Consider the following 19497-nt stretch of genomic DNA (forward strand, 5'->3'; position numbering starts at 1 on the left):
GCGGCGCCTCCTGCCTACCCTCCCCGGGGGGTCGCGCCAAAGCCACGCCTCCCCTTGAGCAGTCGCTGGGGAGGAGGGAAAAGCAGCCACAGCGTGTCTCTTTAATGCGCGCCCCCGAAGGCCCGGCGCGCCCCCGCCACTATAACTGGTGTGCATGGAGCAGGCTGCGCTCAGAGGAAGGAGGGCGGGCGCTAGGCACCCGTTGACTGACTTTTCCAAGTGCTGTTAGCGCCCATCCGTCCCACGTCCCGCCCCTATGGACTCGCCTGGGGGGACCCATAGTTGAGAGCCCGACGCCTGCTGGGCTCCGGGCTGGGTTGAACCCCGCCGCGGCCAAGTGACCCCTGCAGGCTGGGCAGGCTCCCGCACCTCTCCCCGCAGCGCTGGCCGTCGGGCAAGGGCTTCCTGGCCGCCCCGCGCTACCCGCCCCATGCTGGTGCACACTTACTCCCCCATGGTGAGTAGTCTCGGGTCCGGGGGCGCGGGGACATCAGGAAGCCTGAGTCGTGGACCTTCCGAACCTCCTCCTCCAATGAAATCTCGGAAGGAGGGGGCCACGGGGACTCCGCGAGCTGAAAATGGTGCGCACAGAACACCGCTGTCTCCAGCCCGAGGCTCCTGCGCCCGCGGGTCACTCAGAGATAGACCTCGGGTCCTGGGAAGCGGGTAGGACGGCAGCTGGACTCTCGCGAGCTGTCCGAGAGGAGGGTCCTTTTGGGCCGGGCTCCTTTCCGCCGCCGGTGGGTCGCCTAACGCGCCCCTCTCCTTCCCCAGGAGCGCCCCGACGGGCTGGGCGCAGCGGCTGGCGGGGCCCGCCTGTCATCCCTGCCCCAAGCAGCCTACGGACCGGCGCCGCCGCTCTGCCACACGCCGGCCGCCGCCGCGGCCGCCGACTTCCAGCCGCCCTACTTTCCGCCGCCCTACCCGCAGCCGCCGCTGCCCTACGGCCAGGCGCCCGACGCCGCCGCCGCCTTTCCGCACCTGGCCGGCGACCCGTACGGCGGCCTGGCGCCTCTGGCACAGCCGCAGCCTCCACAGGCCGCCTGGGCCGCGCCCCGCGCCGCCGCCCGCGCCCACGACGACCCACCCGGTCTGCTGGCGCCGCCCGCCCGCGCCCTGGGCCTCGACCCGCGCCGCGACTACGCCGCCGCTGTGCCCAGGCTCCTGCACAGCTTGGCCGACGGCGCGCACGGTCTGGCCGACGCGCCCCTCGGCCTCCCCGGGCTGGCGGCGCCGCCGGGCCTGGAGGACCTGCAGGTGAGGCCCGAACGGTCCGGGATGGGCCGGGAACGACCGCGGTGGTTTAGGACTCTGGCTGGAGACAGAGTGACGAATGCAGGAACTCGACTTTTCTCCCAACCTGCCACTTCTCACTCGTGACTCCGAGGATGTGTCCCACGACCTAGGTTAGACGCTGCCTGGCCATTAAGGCGTCCTGGCGCCGAGTCCGCGCGCGGTGCCTGGATGGCAGCAAACCTCAGCGGAGTACATAGGCAGGGGCTAAGCCACGTCTCTCTGTCTCTCCGCTGGGCCACGTAGGGCATCGGCGCCCAGTCCCAGGCTGTTGGGGCTGCCTGTGTCTGGAGCGAAGAGAGGCAGAGGAGCTGCCTGTCTACGATTTAAAATTCCCTTACTGCAGGGTGAGGTACCCAGGGCCCAGATCGGCCGCACAGAAGGTGCTGAGCCTCGGCGAATCCTGGTTCCGCCCGTCGCCGCCCTAAGCGATGGTGGTGCGCGTTGGGTGGAGCAGAGAGGGCAGAGACCAGGCACAGCAAGGGCTTGGAAAACGACAGGAGACTAGATCCACAGGCGCCCTTACCACCCCGCTCCTATTTGCAGGCCATGGATGAGCCAGGAATGAGTCTTCTGGACCAGTCCGTGATCAAGAAAGGTAAGGAATGGCGTGTATCTGCCAGGGCAGAACCGGGCGAGATGGTGCAAGCCCTGGGCGCACAGACCGGTTTCTTCCGCATGCAGCGTGCCTCATGCGTCGCCCGGCTTGGTAGCCGCTGGTACTCTTCCCTGCCCAGTAGAGGGGCAGTGGAGGCTGGGCGTCCTGGTCGGAGCTTGAACAGCTGCCCTGGTTGGTGAATTGGCCTCAGAGCCTGTGGTCTGGGGTAGGCCCGAGTCCATCAGGGCTCCCTAGGCTTCCCCGGCCAGCCAAGCCACTCAGGGACCTGGCCTCTCCCTACAGAGGAAAGGGCGCTCTTGTGGATCTGGAGTTCATCTGCAGAAGGAGTTAAACCACTTCCCTGTTTCCTAAGAGGTGGGAATGTGGGTGCTGTTCCCACGGATTTTGTTAAATGAGTTCCACTTTACAGAGCCTTACCATGTGCTAGTCTGACAAGCAGTTTCTGCCCCTTCCTTTCCAGCCTTGGGGGCCTTGCGTTTCCCTGGAGAATTTTCTCTGGAAGCGGGAGCCTCCTGCCACATTTAGGATTAGGGGAGCTCGTGCGTGAATATCCTGTTAGGCCCTGTGCAGGAGGTTTGGGGCCCACCTGCTCCTGGGTGTCTGTGTGAGTTCAGGGTCTTGTGCATGTCTGTGTTCCTTTCCTAAGTGTCTTTCCGGTATTTTCTGGTGTTTCTGTTGTTGTGAGTGTGTGTGACACGTTTCTATTATGTCGGTGGTCATTTCTGTGTTTTGGGGGGGTCTCTCTGTGTGTGAGGATCCCTAAGCATGTGAAGGTTGCTCCTGTGTAATTTTGGGGTCGGGGGTGTTTGTGTCTTTTCACTAGTAAAAGACAGAGATTTAAGACCTGCCCTAGAGTGGATTTTCTAGCCTGAGGACTGAATTATGGCTGCTGCCAGGGAAAGGTGAGAAAAAGAAAGAGAGAGAGAGAGAGGGGTTATGAGGGGTCCAGATGCTGGGAAGGCAGGCTCCTTAGATGTGGGGCTGGGGCCCCGGAGGAATTCGGAGGTGCAGACAAGCCCTGGGTGCCTGGGGCAGGCGCGGCTCCTGCGGGTTCGGCTCCAGTTTTGTTTTTTTGTTTTGTTTTGTTTTTTCCCAACAGCGAATTCAAGCCTCGGCTCTGTTTTCGCTCCACGTGTTCCCAGGGGAGGCTGGGAGTAGGGTTGGGGATGGAGGATAACGGGGGCTGTTACTAGGGGCTGCCGGTTGGACCTCCTAGAGCGTGGGTGGGGAAAATGGGGAGACAGGCCTCCTGGAGCTTGGGGAGGGGGGAGGGCGCCAGGTATTGGGGCTGTGTCACCTGGAACTGGGGGGTGAGAGGACCCTGGGAACCCAGTTGCCTGGAGTAGGGGTGGAGGTGTGCAGTTCAGGATCTGGCTCTTTGGGGTAGGCACTGTCTTTGGCTTAGTGGACTTTTTTGAACTCAGCGGAAGGAAGAGCTCGGTCTGCAGTTGGCAAAGAGCCTGCAACTGAGACGTGTCCACCCAGAGATGGGATCATGGTCTCAGCCTCCAATCCTGACTCGTGCCAGGGCCCCAGGGGCTGGGGAGCCTAGGCTCACTGACTCCATGACCCTTTCGGGGAAGCAAGTCCCCTCTCTGCATTCGGGGACCTCTGCCCTGGGGAAGGGGAGAAAGATCACCTGGGGCTCTGAGTACCTTAAACCCCAATCCTCAGATAGAGCCAGGACAGGAGACTGGTTACTAGGAGGGACTGGAATTACCCCAAGTTGGTTTCTCTCAAGGGACATCAATTTCCATAATTCCCGGATCCTGGATGTGCTCCGGAATCCCCAAAGGTAGCCCCAAGGAACACACCTGAGGGAGGCCCGGACTGCCGGGAGTGCTGCGCACTGGCTCCCTGCAGGGCAGATGTGGGTACGGGTGCGGTGTATCGCAGGCCCGGTGTGTCGCGGGCGCGGGCTCGCACACCAGTTGAATCGTAGTGTCAGCCTGTTAGGAGCCGAGTTCGGTGAGGTGAAGCGCCGGCTATCTGAAGTGGGGACTGCGCCCTGGACACCCTGCCCTGGACATCAAGTCACAGCCCAGAGCGCTGCGGAAAAGGTTGGGGACGAGAGCCGGTGGCTCCCTGCAGAAGGAAGCGCGTGGTTCCCGAGCCTAGAGCTTGGCCTTCTGCTCGCGCGACAGGCCTGTAGGGAGGAGAGCGGGTAGTGCGGGAGCTTTCAGGCTTTGCAAACGCGGAAGCAGAGCTGAACCCCGGAGGTCTCGACCTACGAGGTGCATAGTGGACGACCGAGTGGAGCCTCTGTGGCTAAGCAGGTGGCCCAGCCGGAGCCCTGCTGGACTCCGGCCCCTCGCGGGCCGTGAATTAGCGCCCTTCTTCGCCCTCGGGCCCTTCAGAAGGCATCAGGAGCCCATGTCAAGTCCTGAAGTCCTCTGGCACCTGCCGCGGGCTGTGAGGAAACACCTCTCCAGCCCAGGCCCTAGAATTATGGAAAGTGGTCACTCTTGGCTATCTGAAACATCCGATTCCTCCAGGTCCTCCTGGCCCTGGAGGGAGGGGTGGCTGTGTCCCCTGCGGTTGGAGCCTGAGTGTGAATAGCAGGCAGCCCCAGCCCTATCCCAGAAGCATCCTTCCTACCTCGGGGTGCTGCCAGGAAGGAGAGCCTGGAAGTTCTCCCGGCCCAGAACTCTTGTCCTGGAGGGGAGGGGAGTACCCTGCCCCACAACACTCTTCCAGGCCAGCCACCCCTTGCAGCCACTGTGTGGGTCAGAGGATGGCAGGACCCAAGAGGAAGCAGGAGTCCTCCATTTTTTCCCCACGTTTGTCATCTCTAGTTTTGCAACCTGCCCCAGGATCACAGAAAGCAGGCGAAACTGTTTGGGGAGACAAACCTGGACAGGAATAGTTTCCAGCGGTCAGAGGCAATGAGTGGGTCTGTACATGTCCTGGTGGGAGCTCAGAAGAGGAGTGGAGAGCGCCTGGGGTTGAGAGGCTTCCTGGAGAAGAGACCTTAGGAAGCAGCTCCATACGCGCTCAAGGGGTGTTTGTTGAATGAATGATTGATTGATGGGTTTTGAAGTCTCATTGCATTGGGAGAGGGGGTGTAGAAAGGGTCTAGTTGCTTTCACCACACTAAGCCCAGCATGTGCAAATGCCCTCACCTGTGGAAAAGCCTGGCAGGTTAAAAATGTTCCTGGGTTTCAGGTTAAACAGTCACAACTGGAGGAGAGTGCTTTGGGGATTAGAACTGAGATGTCCCCCCTTCCCTTGGAGGAGAGTGGATTACCTTGTTGGAGGCAGGGAATCCCTCTCTGTTGGACTCTGCCATCCAGTCTCAGGGCTTCTCCAGGGCAGGGGTGGGGGGTGGTGAGAGGGTGGAAGGGACTGATGTGAATTGCCATCCTCTCCTCCGCTCTCCTTGGCACTGGAGAAGGAAAGGGGAGATGGGAGGGTCTAGGCTTCCAGGTGAATTTTCAAGCAGGGCCAGGCCTAGGGTGAGGTATTTGCCTTTGAGGCAAGATTTGGATAAATAATATATCCAGAAATATATATATCTTAATGTGTTATTTTAAAATAAAAAATAATGCAAAAAAATCCATGACAAAAAAATATATCAAAATTTTACGTAAAGACCAAATCTGACCCTGTATTCTCACACCCCTGCCTCACTTGCCTCCCATGCAGGTCACTGCCCCATAAAAGGACTGAGCTTTGCCTATGCAGATAGAGTTGAAGGGTACCTGAGGGCAACAGAGAGCAGGGGAGTGAAGGGTAGGAGCTGTATTTCAAAGAAAGCTGCTGTTAGTGAGAAGGAAACTAAACCAGCAGGCCTCACAGGGGGAGATGTGGAGACTCAGGTGGGCTGGGAAGAGGGTCACTGTCCCTCCTGGGTACTTTCCCGGTGCTGTATCCCAACCCCCAAGGCTTTAGACCAGTTGTACTCTTAAGTGTTGTCTAAGAAGCCTTGTGCATCAGGATCCCTTGGGGGTACTTGTTTGAAAATGCAGATTTCCCAGGCACCACCGCATAACTACTGAAGGAGAATCCCTGGAATACCCTGGAGCACCCCGGAATTTGCATTTTTAACGGATTTATCAGAAGTAACATTTACATACTCAAATTCACCCATCGTAAGACTATAATTTGATAATTTTTAGTAAATTTATAGAGTTGCATAATCATAACCACAATCCATTTTAAGATATTTCCATCACCTCCCCAAAACTCCTTCATTCCCATTTGTAGTTAATCCCCCTTCCCACTCCAAGCCTTAGGCAACCACTGATCTGCTTTCTGTTTATAAATTTGCATATTCTGGATATGTTGTATAAATGGAATATATAAATATTCAGACTTTCACATCTAGCTTCTTTTACTGAGCAAAATGCTTCAGAGTTCACCCATGTTGTAGCATGTGTCAGTAGTTCATTTTGTTTTTTTATCGTTGAGTAGTACTCCGTTGTATGATGTAACACATTTTGTTCATTCATTCATCAGTCGGTGGACATTGGGTCGTTTCCACCTTTTAGACTATTATGAACAATGCTGCTGTGTTCATCCCCATACATGTCTTTTGTGTAGACATATGTTTTCATTGCCCTTAGGTAAATTCCTAGGAGTGGAAATGCTGGATTTTATGGTAAGTTTGTGTTTAATTTTTTAAGAAAATGCTTACCTGTTTTATAAAGCAGCTGTTCTACTTTACATTCCCACTAGCAATGTGTGAGGGTTCCAGTTTCTCCACATCCGCATGTAACACTTGACAGGTCTATCATGTTTGTTACAACCTTCCTAGTTGTATCTCAGTATAGTTTTAATCTGCATTTCCTTAATGACTAATGATGTTGAGCACTTTTTTCATGCGCTTATTAGCCATTCACATATCATTTTTAGTGAAATTCTATCCACGTATTTTGGTCATTTTCTAATTAGGTTATCCTACTAGTGAGTTATAAGTTCTTTATATATTCTGGATACACATCCTTAATCAGGTATGACTTGACAAAATTGTCTTCAAGTTTGTGATTTGTCTTTTTATTTTCTTAATAGTGTCTTTTGAGGTTTAAAATTTTAAATTTTGATGAAGTTCAATTTATCATTTTCTTTTATGGGTCGTGTCTTTGATATTGTAGCTAGGAACTCTTTGCCCAACCCAGGGTCACAAAGATTTTCCTTCTATGTTTTCTTCTTTCTAGAAGGAATTGTAATTTTAGCAGCTTTCTGGGAGAGTCTGTTGTATATGCTCCAGATTCAGTGGTCAGACCATGTATCTACCCCCTACAGACAGAGCGTGTAGATGTGTGTGGGTCTTGTCTGACAGGTTGAATAACTGGGAGCTTTGGTATCTGTAGGAGCATGTAGTATATGTGAATGGCTTCTGCTTGTGTGACCGGGGGACGCCATATGTAGACCACTTCAGCTTCAAGAGTCCCTGTGGTATGGAAGACAAACACCAGTGTCCCCGCCTTGCAATCTGTGCTAGCTTAATTTCCATCCTCATGACTATCCCTTCCCCAGGCTACCTGCTTCCCTTACCTTGAGTTCCATCCCTCTTACCATTTTTGAAGGAAGAGGCTCTGAGGAAAAGGGGAAGGACAAATGGGGAAAACAGAAAAGCCTCTCATTCATATACACAAACATGTGTCCACCTGTCACCCATACTCAGCTGCACCTATGTTTGCATAAATCTGAGATACACTATATTTAAACATATCAACAGGAGCAAAAACACTTGCAGATAGCCCTACGCAGGCTGCCACGTTCCTGCAACACTCGAGGAGGGCAGAGACTGTGTGTATAGCTGGGGCTCAGTATTTGCCGAGTAAGTGTGCACATGCACACTCTCACCCTCATTGTTCTATGATGGAGCATATAATTTTTGTGTAGTCATTTTTGTGACACACATGTGCTCACCTTGTCTCTGTCTGCACACACACAAATAGCCTCACGCAGCCATGGCCCTCCTTCCCTCTCACACAGCCTGGCCTCAGGGGGCCCCAGGTTCTCATCAAAGTCGAAAAGAAGAGGCTGCTGGAGGAGAGAAGAAATCTCTGTTCCTCTGACCGCTCCCTCTGGCTAGGGGTCAAGGGAGGGAGGACAGACTTTTTATTTTTAATTTAATTGTCGTTTTATTTTTTAAGTCCAGTGTGAGGTATAATTGACATAGAATATAGTTCGCCCTCTTTTTAGATGTACATTTCTATGAATTTTGACAACTATAAACATATATGGTCATATAACCATGAAAACAATTAAGATATAGAATAGTTCCATCACCCCCCAAAAATCTCCTCAAGGCAGAGAGACACGGGTGAAAAAGAAGCTCATACGCAGGCCTGGGAGACACCGGAGTGGGAGGCAGGGATGGCTTCTGTTGCTTGTCCAGTGTCGGTGTGTCTGTGAGTCAGGACATCCTTGCTCCTCCCTCTGGGGGAGGGCTGAGTTTAGGGTCAGGTGGGCGAGGCAGGGTTGCGCAAGAGCAGGATCAGAGCCTGTGGCTGATTAAAATTTGGTATTTTGTCATCATGGAGTTTTTCATTGACTTTTATTTTTTAATATTTCATTAAAATACTATTTATCTTGATTGCTGAGGGTTTGTTGTTGTTGTTGTTGTTGTTGTTGTTGTTGGGTTTTTTTTTTTTTTTTTTGGCGCCTCCTTAAATTTTGCACCCAAGGCGAGTGCTTCACTAGTCTCACTCGACTTTTGGTCCTGTTCTGGGGACAGGGAACCGGTCTGGGGAAGGGTGTGTGTGCTGGTCATTCTCTCCACAGCCCCATGCCTCCGCCTCCACTTCTCCCACTCCCCCCCCCCCAATCCATGACCTGAATGGGGACCCAGGGAGAAAGAGCAGTTTCGCTATTAGGTGCTAACAAAGGAATGAGGCTCCCCAGTGCTGCCCCACCCCCCAAATCTGGGCTGTGGGCCATTATTCTTTTTTTCAATTCAGGTTTCAAGGGCCCTTTCTTCACTCATTTATTCTACATTCACTGACACCCACTTGTGCAAAGACTCTGCCCTCATGGCACTCCTAGTTGGTGGGGAAGATGGAGGTAGAAGTAGATGTGAAGGTTCAGGGTGTAAGGACAATGACAGAGGCTGAGGGGGAGCTGGGAGGGAGGGCCCAGGAAGCTTTGCCCCTGGGATGGTACCTAGACGAGGCTTGAGAAGGAGGGAGCTCAGCGAAGGGGAGAAGGGCCCTTGAAACAGGCAGCAAGCAGTAAAGGGGGCTCACAGAGCTCACACGCCCAGGCGGCGCTTCACACGCGGTCCGTTTGGTCAGCTCTGGGTTTTTAAACGTTTGGATCAGTTGCCAGTGTTTAAAAACATAGAGATTTTACACAGAAATCCAGAATCCTTGTCTCCCCAGGAAAAGAAAAAAAGAAAAAAAAACAGGAGTTCTGGCAATGCCGGTGTGTCCTGCATGATAACAGCCAGTGAGTAGTGGCTTTACAGGGGGCGGTGCCAGTCACCAGTCCCCCACCCCCTGAGGACATATGTCCCGCGGTGTCGTGCTCTGCCCCCTTTGAAGTCTAGAGCCATGTTGTTGTTTACTGGGGGAGCCACTAGCCACCTGGAGCTATTGGGCACTTGAAATGTGGCTAGTCTGAATTAAGGAGGGCTGTAAGCATTAAAATACATTGAATTTTGAAGAATAAGTACAAGAAAAGAATGTAAAATAGCCCATTAGTAATTTTTAAAATATCGATTATGTTTCAGTGATATTGGGATAAATAAAATATTAAAATTAACCTTACGTGTTTCTTTTTCCTTTTTTTTTTTTAATGGGACTATGATAAAAACGGAAATTTACATCTGTGGCTCACAGTATATTTCTAGTGGTCAGTGTGGGTCCAGAGGCTAAAGGACAAATGGGGGACAAGGCAAGAGGGGTGGGCACAGCCAAACCGCAAAGGAGGTCGAGGGAGGGGAAGGACGACGGTAAGGATGTGAACTTTGGAGCCCACCACTAGAGGTCGAGACCCTTTTCTACTTCTCATTGCTGTGCCACTTTAACCTGTTTGAAGTTTTAGTTTCTTCGTTTTGAAATGGGGCTGGATGATAGACCCACTCCACAGAGCTATCGATGTAAAGCACTTGGTACATACATAGTCGGCACTCCCCGAAGGAGAGGCGATATTCCATCCAGCTCCGAAGCTGGAATGTGGTTCTCAGGGAACTGACCAGGCACTGACTGGTTTTAGGCTGGGGAGTGATGCATGTTTCAGAAGGATCCCTCTGGAGCAAGGCAGGGAGACCAGAGCAGGGGCTGTGCTGACATTCCTGCGGGGACTTCGTGAGCCTCTGCGTGCACACAGGTGGGGAAGTGGCTACATCCAGGGCATGTGGAGAAATGAGGGCCGTAGGACATGGTGATGGATGGATGTGGTGTGGGAGGGCAGTGTGTGTGTGGGGGGGCACATCACTGAGGTTTCTGGCTGGGTGACTAGGTGGAGGGTAGGGATGAACATCCAGAGAGGTAGAAGCTGGAGGGGCTCTGCCAGGCCGGGGACAGGGTCAGCCTTGCCTTCTTCTGCAATTCCAAGGCCTAGCACAGTTCCTGGCACACAAGTGCTCAGCGAATATTTGCTGAATGGCTGATGGGCTAAGAGCGTGTTGCCTTTGGGACCGTAATCCAGGGCTTGCGCCAGGTTCCAAATCTATCAGCTGTGTGCTGTCAGGTATACTACTACTTCATCTCTCCGGGTTTCAGTTTCCTCATCTGTAAAGTAAGAATAGTAAATGTAGCTCCCTTGTGGGTTGTTCAGAGAATTCGGTGAGGTCGTCCGTGTCAGCACATAGCATAGTGAGTGCTCGGTAACTTTTGGCCTCAGATGCCCACTTGATCCCCCTACCCAACACACACAGAAGGCCTGCCTTATCTACCACTTTTTTTGAAAGAAGAGAAGCTTCAGGGAAAACAAATGCCTTAATTATTCTCCCTTTCCCCTGAGGCTGAGCAGGAGGATGGAGGTTAGACTGCAGGAAGAACTTCTTTTTTAGAGCCAAGAGTATCCAGGTGGGTTTTAGAAAATTAACTTCTCAGATTCCCTTCCCTGCCCTTCATAGATATTAGAAGATAATTAGAGAGCACTTCGGGGAGGGTGCTATTAAGTATGTCTCTTTCTTCCTAGTCTCTTAGAGCATCTCAGAATGATTTGGCAAGAATGGGCCAGGGATGGAGGCTTAATGGAGCCATAGTGTCCTTGTCCCCGGGATGTGGGAGTCCAAAGCCCCTGGGGGAAGGGAAAACATGGGGATCACAGTGGGCAGAGGTGAGTTGGGGACTCCTTGTGACTGTGCAGATCTGTCTGGGCCGTGCTACAGAGACCAGGAATCCTGCCTCCAGCTCAGACTCCGTTTCCTCATTTCCAACTCCCTCTCTGACTGCAGATGCCTAAATTCCAAGGCTCTGTTGAAGCCGTTTGAGTTTTCACAGAGAACTAGCCTGGCTTAGTGAAGGGAACATGGGTTCAAGAGCCAGACAGCCCTGGGTTCAATCTCCACCACCATTAGTGGAGTGAACTTGGGAGAGTCATGTTAACCTCAATGTGCCTCAGTTTCTTCCTTTGTAAAGCATGGATAATAGAACTTTCCTCTGAATGGTGCTGGGACATTGAGATGTGGCCGTGTGTGCCCAGCAAGTAGCATGATGCCCTGAACACAGCTGGTACTTTATCAATGCGCTCACTCCGGAGCTGGCTAGTGGTCTGTGGTCCATGGCTCATTGTTCTCTCTCTCTCCCTTGCTCTTGCTTCTGCTCCACAGTCCCCATCCCCTCCAAAGCCAGCAGCCTCTCAGCACTCTCACTGGCCAAAGACAGCCTGGTTGGCGGCATCACAAACCCCAGTGAGGTCTTCTGCTCCGTGCCAGGCCGGCTCTCACTGCTCAGCTCAACATCCAAGTACAAGGTGACAGTGGGGGAGGTCCAGCGGCGACTCTCGCCTCCTGAGTGCCTCAATGCCTCGCTCCTGGGAGGCGTCCTTCGCAGGTAGGAAGGCCAGCTCACACTCCCTACACAGTGCCTGGGCCAAAATCTGTGGTCATCTCAGACCTTCTTGGTGGATTGGTGAGGGGCCAGCCTCACTCCAGGCCATAGAGCCATCTAGCCTCAGATCCCCTGGGGGATTGTGCTGCTCTAGGGGCAGGCCCAGGCCCCAAGCAGCAACCCCAGGTCTGTGGGCTTGGGATGGGGGAGTGAAGGAAGAAGCCTGAGCACAAAGAAGGGTTGGAGGATTCACCCACACTGGGCGGGATAGACAAAGCTAGTCTGGAGAAGAGAGTGTCATCTTCACCCCCTCCCCAGAAAAGGAACCCCCAGGACCCAAACCCCACTCCCTAAGGAGCATAGGCCTCTCTGGTGTTTGTATGTTTAGGTCCATGATTATCTTCATAGTTGTATATCTGTTTCTCTTCGTGCATGTCCTTTTTCCTGGGTCAGGTACTTGTGTTTCAGGGCTATGAGTTTTGATGGTCTGAGGATGGTGTGTGCATGTGTGCGTGTTTGTGTGTATGTGGTGTAGGGGATGGCCAGGAGGATATGTTTCCATGAGTGTGAGTTTCCTGTGTTATTTTTAGACGATATGTTGGCTAGTGTGTGTCCTATTCTGTACATATGTGTGATTGCATGTCTATCTGGAGCCAGACATATGTATGTTTACATGTCTGTGTCTCTGTGGTGTGGTTACATTTGTGCAAGTGTGGGAGTATCTCCTTAGTCCTGGTTTCTTTGAGCACCCCAGAAGGACTCGTGTGAATCTATGTCTGTACATATGTACCTGGGATCCTGACTTAGCATGAACACGCGTCTCTGTCTCTATAAGTCTCTGGGTGTCTGAGTCTGTGTATCTGTGCATATGTCTGTCTCTGTTGGGGTATGTGTTTATTCTTGGCCCTCAGTGTGTGTTCATCTATGTGTGTGTACCTATGTGTATCTGTGTCTTGTGTGTGTGTCTGCCTGTCCCAGTATCTCTGCATAAAGGTCTATGTGTCTCTTGGTAGCTGTGTATGGCCCAGCTGGCATGTTAAGGTAGAAAAAAGGACCCCAAGATTTGACCTATCCTGTCCCACCCTGGACTGTCCCTGCTGTTGAGAGGATTAGGGAGAAATGAGGGGGGACCCTGGGGCTGGATGCTAGGCCCTCTGCTCCCATCTTGGCTACAAAGCCAGTGAAGTTAGGAAGAGGTTAGAATAAGGCTGAAAGAAGTCCCAGAGTGTCCTCAAGCCTCAGCAGGGGTTGGTGGAGGCAGCAAGGTCACTTAGCCTACATGCTTCTCTCTTGTCTTCATAGCGTGTGTCTGTCTGTCTCTCCCTGTGCATGTGAAGGGCCAAGTCCAAGAATGGGGGCCGGTGCCTGCGGGAACGGCTGGAGAAAATTGGGCTAAACTTGCCAGCTGGCCGTCGTAAGGCGGCCAACGTAACACTGCTGACTTCACTGGTGGAGGGTAAGTGAGGCCTGAGGGTGGGCATTAGCGTGAGCCTGAGGGGACCGTGTCATCAGTGTGATTGTGTGTGACTGCCTCTAATGCAGGAGGGTATGTTTAGTCATGTGTGTGTTCTTCGCGTGTTATGTATAAGTAAGTGGTGTGTGTAATATGTGCATATAGTCATTATGTGTATGTGTATCGCTTGTGTGCATGTGCTTATGCAGTAGATAGTATGTGTGAGTGCGTGTGTGTGTGTATGGGGTAAGAGTGGCCAGTGCTCGGATGTGGTAAAGGGGTGAAGGCGTGAGAGCCCTTTCCCTGAAAACTGGTGACTCTGGGCTTGTTCATCTTGAGTCAGGCTCTGGGATACGCGGTGGGCTCAGCTCCCACCCCTGAGCTCAGGGCCCATCGCTGGCCCCAAGGGAGGGCAATGGGATTGTGACTGGAGTGGGGCTAAGGAGAGAAATCAGAGGAAGGCACATCTATATAAGCAAGATGGGACAGATGGCCCCTGGCCAGGGTTTCAGAGGTTCAAGGCAGCACTCCAGGCTCAAAGATACACCTGGCCACAGTGACGGCTTATCTCTCTGCCTCTCCTCTCCCCAGGAGAGGCCGTACACCTAGCCCGAGACTTTGGCTATGTCTGTGAGACTGAGTTCCCGGCCAAGGCAGCTGCCGAGTACCTGTGCCGACAGCACGCTGAGCCCGGAGAACTGCACAGCCGCAAGAACATGCTTCTGGCCGCAAAGTGAGTGAGAGTGCATGTGTGGGTGCTCTTGGACACCATGGTCAGGCTGTCATGGGTGCCACGAACAGGCACACGTAGGCGCAATGCACAGAGACAGACACCACGCATGGCACGCCGAGGCTCCGTGCTGTGCTGCCACAGGGCACACAGGGACATAGGTGAACATATCTGGAGTCTATGAATCAGCAAAAAATAATGTCGCAGACAGGCTTACACAGTCTGCGCCACACCCCTGTGGCATCACCAACCCCAGTCCCATCATGGGTCTGAGGTTCTGCGGTCTTACTCCCCCTGCCTGAGCCTTGCCCATCAGCCCTTCTGCTCTTGTGACTGCCATCAGGGCACAAATGCCTACCTAGGCCGCAGGTTGACTCTCCCTTGTCCTTACTTCACACTTCACCGCTCTGCCAAGTCCCATGGGTGCCACCCTCATTACCATTCGAATGTTGCCACCTCAACTCTGGCCTCCTAATTTCACTCCTGGGCCTCCGCCACAGCACCCCACAGTTCCCTTGGACTCTCTGCCCATGCACTGGCTGATCCTCTGCCCAAGAACCTTCAGTGGCTCCCACTGCTACTGCACTGATGTTCAAACAGGTCTGTGGGGACGCCTTGAGGTCTGTTTAATAAGCCAGCATTCTAATAAAATTTCATCTTTAGAAAGGGTCCCAGAGAGAGAAAGAGAGAGAGAGAGAGAAGGATTTTTTTTAAAAAAATTGAAAATCAGCAATCTGTATGGTAAAGTTTGGATTCCTTTAAGGGCCCCACAATCTGCTGGCACAGACCACGCCCATTCCAACTGATCCACTTGCTCTCTCCTGCCCACTCATCCTTGGGCTTGCTCTTCCGCTTAGAATACTATCCAGTCTCCCCATCTAATGCAAATCACAACCCCACCCTCCCTCCTTTGAGGCTTCCTCAAGTTCCCTAGGCAGAAGTGGAATCACAGACTCAGGGACTGCCATGATTCATGGGACCTTTGAGGCTGCTCATATGGTAGCTGGAGAAACATATCTAGGGCAGGGCTCATCTCACTTATGAATCAGCTAACTCATCAAGCACTTCCTGGGTCCCAGTCATGTCTAAAGTGCTGACTGGGTTCCATGGTGATATAAAAGTGAGACATGAGTGGTTATTCTGCCTGAGCCATATGCAAGATGCACAAATAAATGAATAATGGTCACACACTGGAGCTGGATTCAAATCCCAGCTTAGCCACTTGAGTAGATCATCAAACTTATCCAAAACCAGTTTCCTCATCACACAATGGGGAGGATAATAGCAGTATAGATTTGTTGTGAGGATTAAGTGAGATGATGCACACAGTGTGCTTGGCACATGATCTAGACCCCAATTTATGTTCACTACTAGCTATTATTTCAATTATTCAAGGCAGATTCTGGATTATTCCCTAATAATTTCAAAGACGAAGCTTTGTGAAGCACTGGGTGTTTGGGATGGGAGTAGGAGAGGGAGAGGGGATCAGGGAGTCTCCTGGATAAGGTAGTGGGGCTGGACTTCGAGTGCATGCAGGACGTCCACAGGAAGAGATCGTAGGGTATTGGCATGTGCTGTTTACCAGCTACCTAATATGAACAAGTCAGATAATGTCTCCGAACATTAATTTTCTTCTCTGTAAGATAAGTATGATCATCATGTGCAGATTATTGGCAGGATCTGCAATCATAAATATATATAAAGTGCCTAGCATATTGTGGGCCCTTCTCTGGGCTCAGAACTTTGTCCTCTAACCTCTGACCCTCTTAACCCCCATCAGGCAGATCTGCAAGGAGTTTGCGGACTTGATGGCTCAGGACCGCTCACCACTGGGCAACAGCCGCCCAGCCCTCATCCTGGAGCCAGGAGTGCAGAGTTGTCTGACACACTTTAGCCTCATCACCCATGGCTTCGGTGGGCCGGCCATCTGTGCTGCCCTCACTGCCTTCCAGAACTACTTGCTAGAATCACTCAAGGGGCTGGACAAGATGTTTCTAAGCAGTGCGGGCAGTGGGCATGGAGATTCCAAGCCTTCAGAGAAGGATGCCAAGCATCATAAATAACCCCTTCCCTGCCCCGTTTTTAAAGGGCTCCCAAGGCCTGAAATGTGGTCATATTGCTCCTGGGGGCAGCTACATCAGAAAGGATTGAAAGGTGGGGTTGGAGTCAGGCCAGAAAGAGAACATCCATCCAGAAACCCCTCAGTTAGAGATCTGGTTTGGAAAGGCAGGGGCGGCCTCTCTGTGATGGTTTATTGATAAGGGCCCAGGTGTCTGCCTCATGTATGCAATTTTCTGACCCTGATTGCTGAGAAGTGCTCAGACAGGAAATTGGCATGGAAGAGCCTGGTTCCTGGGGCCAAGCTCTGCCCGTTAGGGTGCTTGGGCAGTGGTGGATGCCCCGAGGGTCCAAGGCCTTCTGGTTTTAGTGATGGCAGGAGAAAAACTTTAAAAACCAGAGGTGCTACTGAGGAGTTGGTGCCCTTCATCCTAGAATCTCCTGCCCTGAAAAAAGGGGTGCTAGTAGGAAGCCCCAGTGGGCTCTTTGAACCCCTCCCACTCTTTGAAAAGTAGGCGGAAGGGGCCCTCAAGGAACGAAGAAGACAAAGCACAAATTTCAGAACTTGAATCCAGGCTGCACTTCACAGTCCTGTTGCTGTCTGTCCTATTTATTCATGTGTGTTATAATTAAATTCGAAAACTTAACAATGTCTGGCGCAACTTATTTATCTCAATAAGCTGAGGACTCTTGTTGCACTGTTTTCTGCTCATGCACCAAGATGTCCAGCTGGACAGGGATGGAGAGGGTATTTTTGCTCACAAAGGGCTGGTTGGGGGTGGGAGGGAAAAAAGATGTCAGGGACCTTGATGTTGTTGCTGAGATTTTGTATTTGCTGTTATTTCTCTTACCCCACAGTTGATGTACCTTCCCCAACTCTCAGATTGCTTTCTCTCTTCTCTTAATAAAACCTTTCCATTGGATGTGAAGCCCTCCCTGTCCTTCTTCAGCCCAGGCCTGGATTCACCTCTCAAGAGGCCCTGGGAATTAGGAAGGTTTGGAGTGGTCAGGAACCTCTAAGGCAGAATCATAGGAGGGGGCTGTGGACACCTGTGTGAGAGGGGGTGCAGTGCAGATAGTGGGTCTATCTGGCTTGTTCAGTGTGGCTTTTAGTTGTGTGTATGTGTGTGTGTGAAGTGACTCTTGCATGTATATGTGCATTATTGTGACTTGGTGGGCCTGTGTGTGAATGTGTCAGTCCGGTTGTTATGGATGTGTTACCATTGATAGCAGGTTTGTATGTGTGTGTAAATGATGGTGAATGTGTGCATGCATGTATGTGTGTGTGTGTCTCAAGCCAACACTAATCCAGCACTCTTATCTTCTAGTGGATTTCACTCTTCAGGGATCTTTTCTTTCCTGTATCATCAGTCCCATCCTCTTACTAAATAGTCTACTGAATCATCCCCCAAAGCACACGTATTCTAGGGTCTTATCTTACAAAACAAAATCCTTTCCCCATTTATTTCTCTTACAGTTTAAGTTTCTGAAAGATTGTTACACCCTTAACTCTACTTCCTCACCTCCAATTTACTCTTCGACCCACTTCAAACTGGCTCCTATCCCTACCAGTCTCTGGAAATCCACTTAGCAAGGTCATCAATGGCCACAATGACAAATCCAAAGGCCTCTTTTCTGAACTTAGAAGCATTTGCATTGTTGGCCACTTGCTCTTTTCTGAAACACTCTCTTCTCTGTGATTCCTAACTTTTGGTTTCCTGATCTCACTGGTTCTACCTCTGGCTCCTTCTCCACTTGGCCTCTAACTGCTGGCCTTCCTTAGGGCCTTCTCACTGAACTCCAGGTTTAAATGTACAACTGTCGGCCTGATGTCTCCACTGGATTATCTAACAGGCATCTCAAACTTATGTCCAAAATGGAGTACTTGAATCAAGTACTCAAATCTTGACCTCCCCCCCCCCACTTCCCTTTTCAGTAAATGGCACCACCCTCTACTACCCAGTTGCTCAAGCCAGAAATCATATTTGATTCTCTCCCTGTACCCAATCCATCAGAAACTCCATCTTCTTCTATTGCCTCTGCCACCACCCTAGTCCTCTGGACCACTGCAAGTCTTCCAACTGGTCTCTATTTTCAGTGGTGCACTTTCAAACTAAGGCTCTGCAAGGATCTGAACTTTACCTACTTCTTCAATCATATCTTAAAGTATTCTCTTCATACTCTCTTTACTCAAGCTATACTGGTTTCCTTTCTGTTCCTCAAATTACCACTTTATTTTGTTTCGGGGCCATTGTACTCACTTTTCTCTTTACCAAGAATGCTCTTCCCCCAGTCCTTTGCAAGTGTGCTGGCAAACAGATGTTGAACATTCTACAGAAGTTAAGGGAACATGGGATCTAGGCGTCATCTCCCATGGTTAAGGACTAAAGTTGTGATTTCTTTTCCCTACCTCTACCCACTCATATGAGAGGAGGAATGGAGGAAAGCCTGGAAGTATGCTCTGCTTTAACCAAAGCTTTGGGCCTGGCAAGAGACATTCAACTACTAAAATTATTGTAGACTATGGATAGTTGAGGGGATTAAATGAGATAACAGACATATAGCATTTAAATAATGCCCAGCACAGAGTAACAAATCAACAAATGGTTGTAAATAGCTCTAAGGTGAACAAGGAAGAAACTAGTTTATCATGATCCAGTTTCTCAGTGCTAGACAACTTTCCCTAAGTTGACCATGCAGTCCTTACCAAGTCCTATACTGGAGATAAGAAAATTATGGCTCAGAGCAACTTACCGAAGGTCACAGAGTAGTATTCATACAGATTTGATTCACTCGTCCCTTCATTCCCACTGCACCTATGGCTCCTGCAGAGGCTCACAGGCCTGAGCCCAGCGATAGGAAGCAGATCCTCCCAGCCTTTCAGGCCTCTATGTTCTGCTCTACTAAAAGGACAAGGATCATAATAGTGCAGAGGCAAGAGTATAGTGTAGAAACTATGGTATAAGAAGCTGTGGTATAAGAAGCTTCTGATGAGGTCTCAGCATTCAATTTTCTCAATAAGGTTTTTTCCCCCTATAGCAAAATAGTGTTTTAGCCTCTGACTACCTAGGTTTAGTCCTAACAAAAAGTAGATGATAATTAAAGAAGAAGTACACACAGGTAATTTGCATGGCTTCTTTTTTGCAAAGCCAGTAGCTGCAAATTAAATGGAACGTATTAGGCTGGGTAATATGATTTTTGCAGTTTATACTCATTAAAAAAAGGGCTTTCCCATTTTTAACAATCATAGTGCTCCAGGAGAAATAAGGTAAGGACTGCCTTTGAAAACCTTCCTTCCCTCAAACCTCGCGAAGGTGAGGCTGAGCTGCAGGCCTTTCTCCTCTCAAACACATACAAACACACAGAGGAACTAAACGAGCAGCAGATATTTAGAAAG

The 19497-nt window shown here is 51.1% G+C and overlaps 1 protein-coding gene across 1 annotated transcript; it reads left to right on the forward strand.

Annotated features, from left to right (window-relative positions):
* The first annotated feature begins 430 nt into the window (after positions 1-430).
* On the forward strand, positions 431-16741 carry TFAP2E (transcription factor AP-2 epsilon). Its single transcript, XM_016147259.2, has 7 exons — positions 431-457; positions 775-1257; positions 1840-1891; positions 11640-11862; positions 13197-13315; positions 13904-14045; positions 15823-16741. The coding sequence occupies exons 1-7, from the start codon at positions 431-433 to the stop codon at positions 16103-16105; spliced, it is 1329 nt and encodes a 442-aa protein (XP_016002745.2). The 3' UTR covers positions 16106-16741.
* Positions 16742-19497: the final 2756 nt, after the last annotated feature.

Source organism: Rousettus aegyptiacus, unplaced genomic scaffold, assembly GCF_014176215.1.
Source record: "Rousettus aegyptiacus isolate mRouAeg1 unplaced genomic scaffold, mRouAeg1.p scaffold_m13_p_1, whole genome shotgun sequence".
NCBI lineage: Eukaryota > Metazoa > Chordata > Mammalia > Chiroptera > Pteropodidae > Rousettus > Rousettus aegyptiacus.

Excerpts from the sequence above, each read along its gene's own strand:
- TFAP2E (XM_016147259.2), top strand. The coding sequence starts at position 431 with ATGCTGGTGCACACTTACTCCCCCATG. Across the intron at positions 458-774 it reads TGCACACTTACTCCCCCATG|GAGCGCCCCGACGGGCTGGG; the intron begins GTGAGTAGTCTC and ends CTCCTTCCCCAG. Across the intron at positions 14,046-15,822 it reads AACATGCTTCTGGCCGCAAA|GCAGATCTGCAAGGAGTTTG; the intron begins GTGAGTGAGAGT and ends AACCCCCATCAG.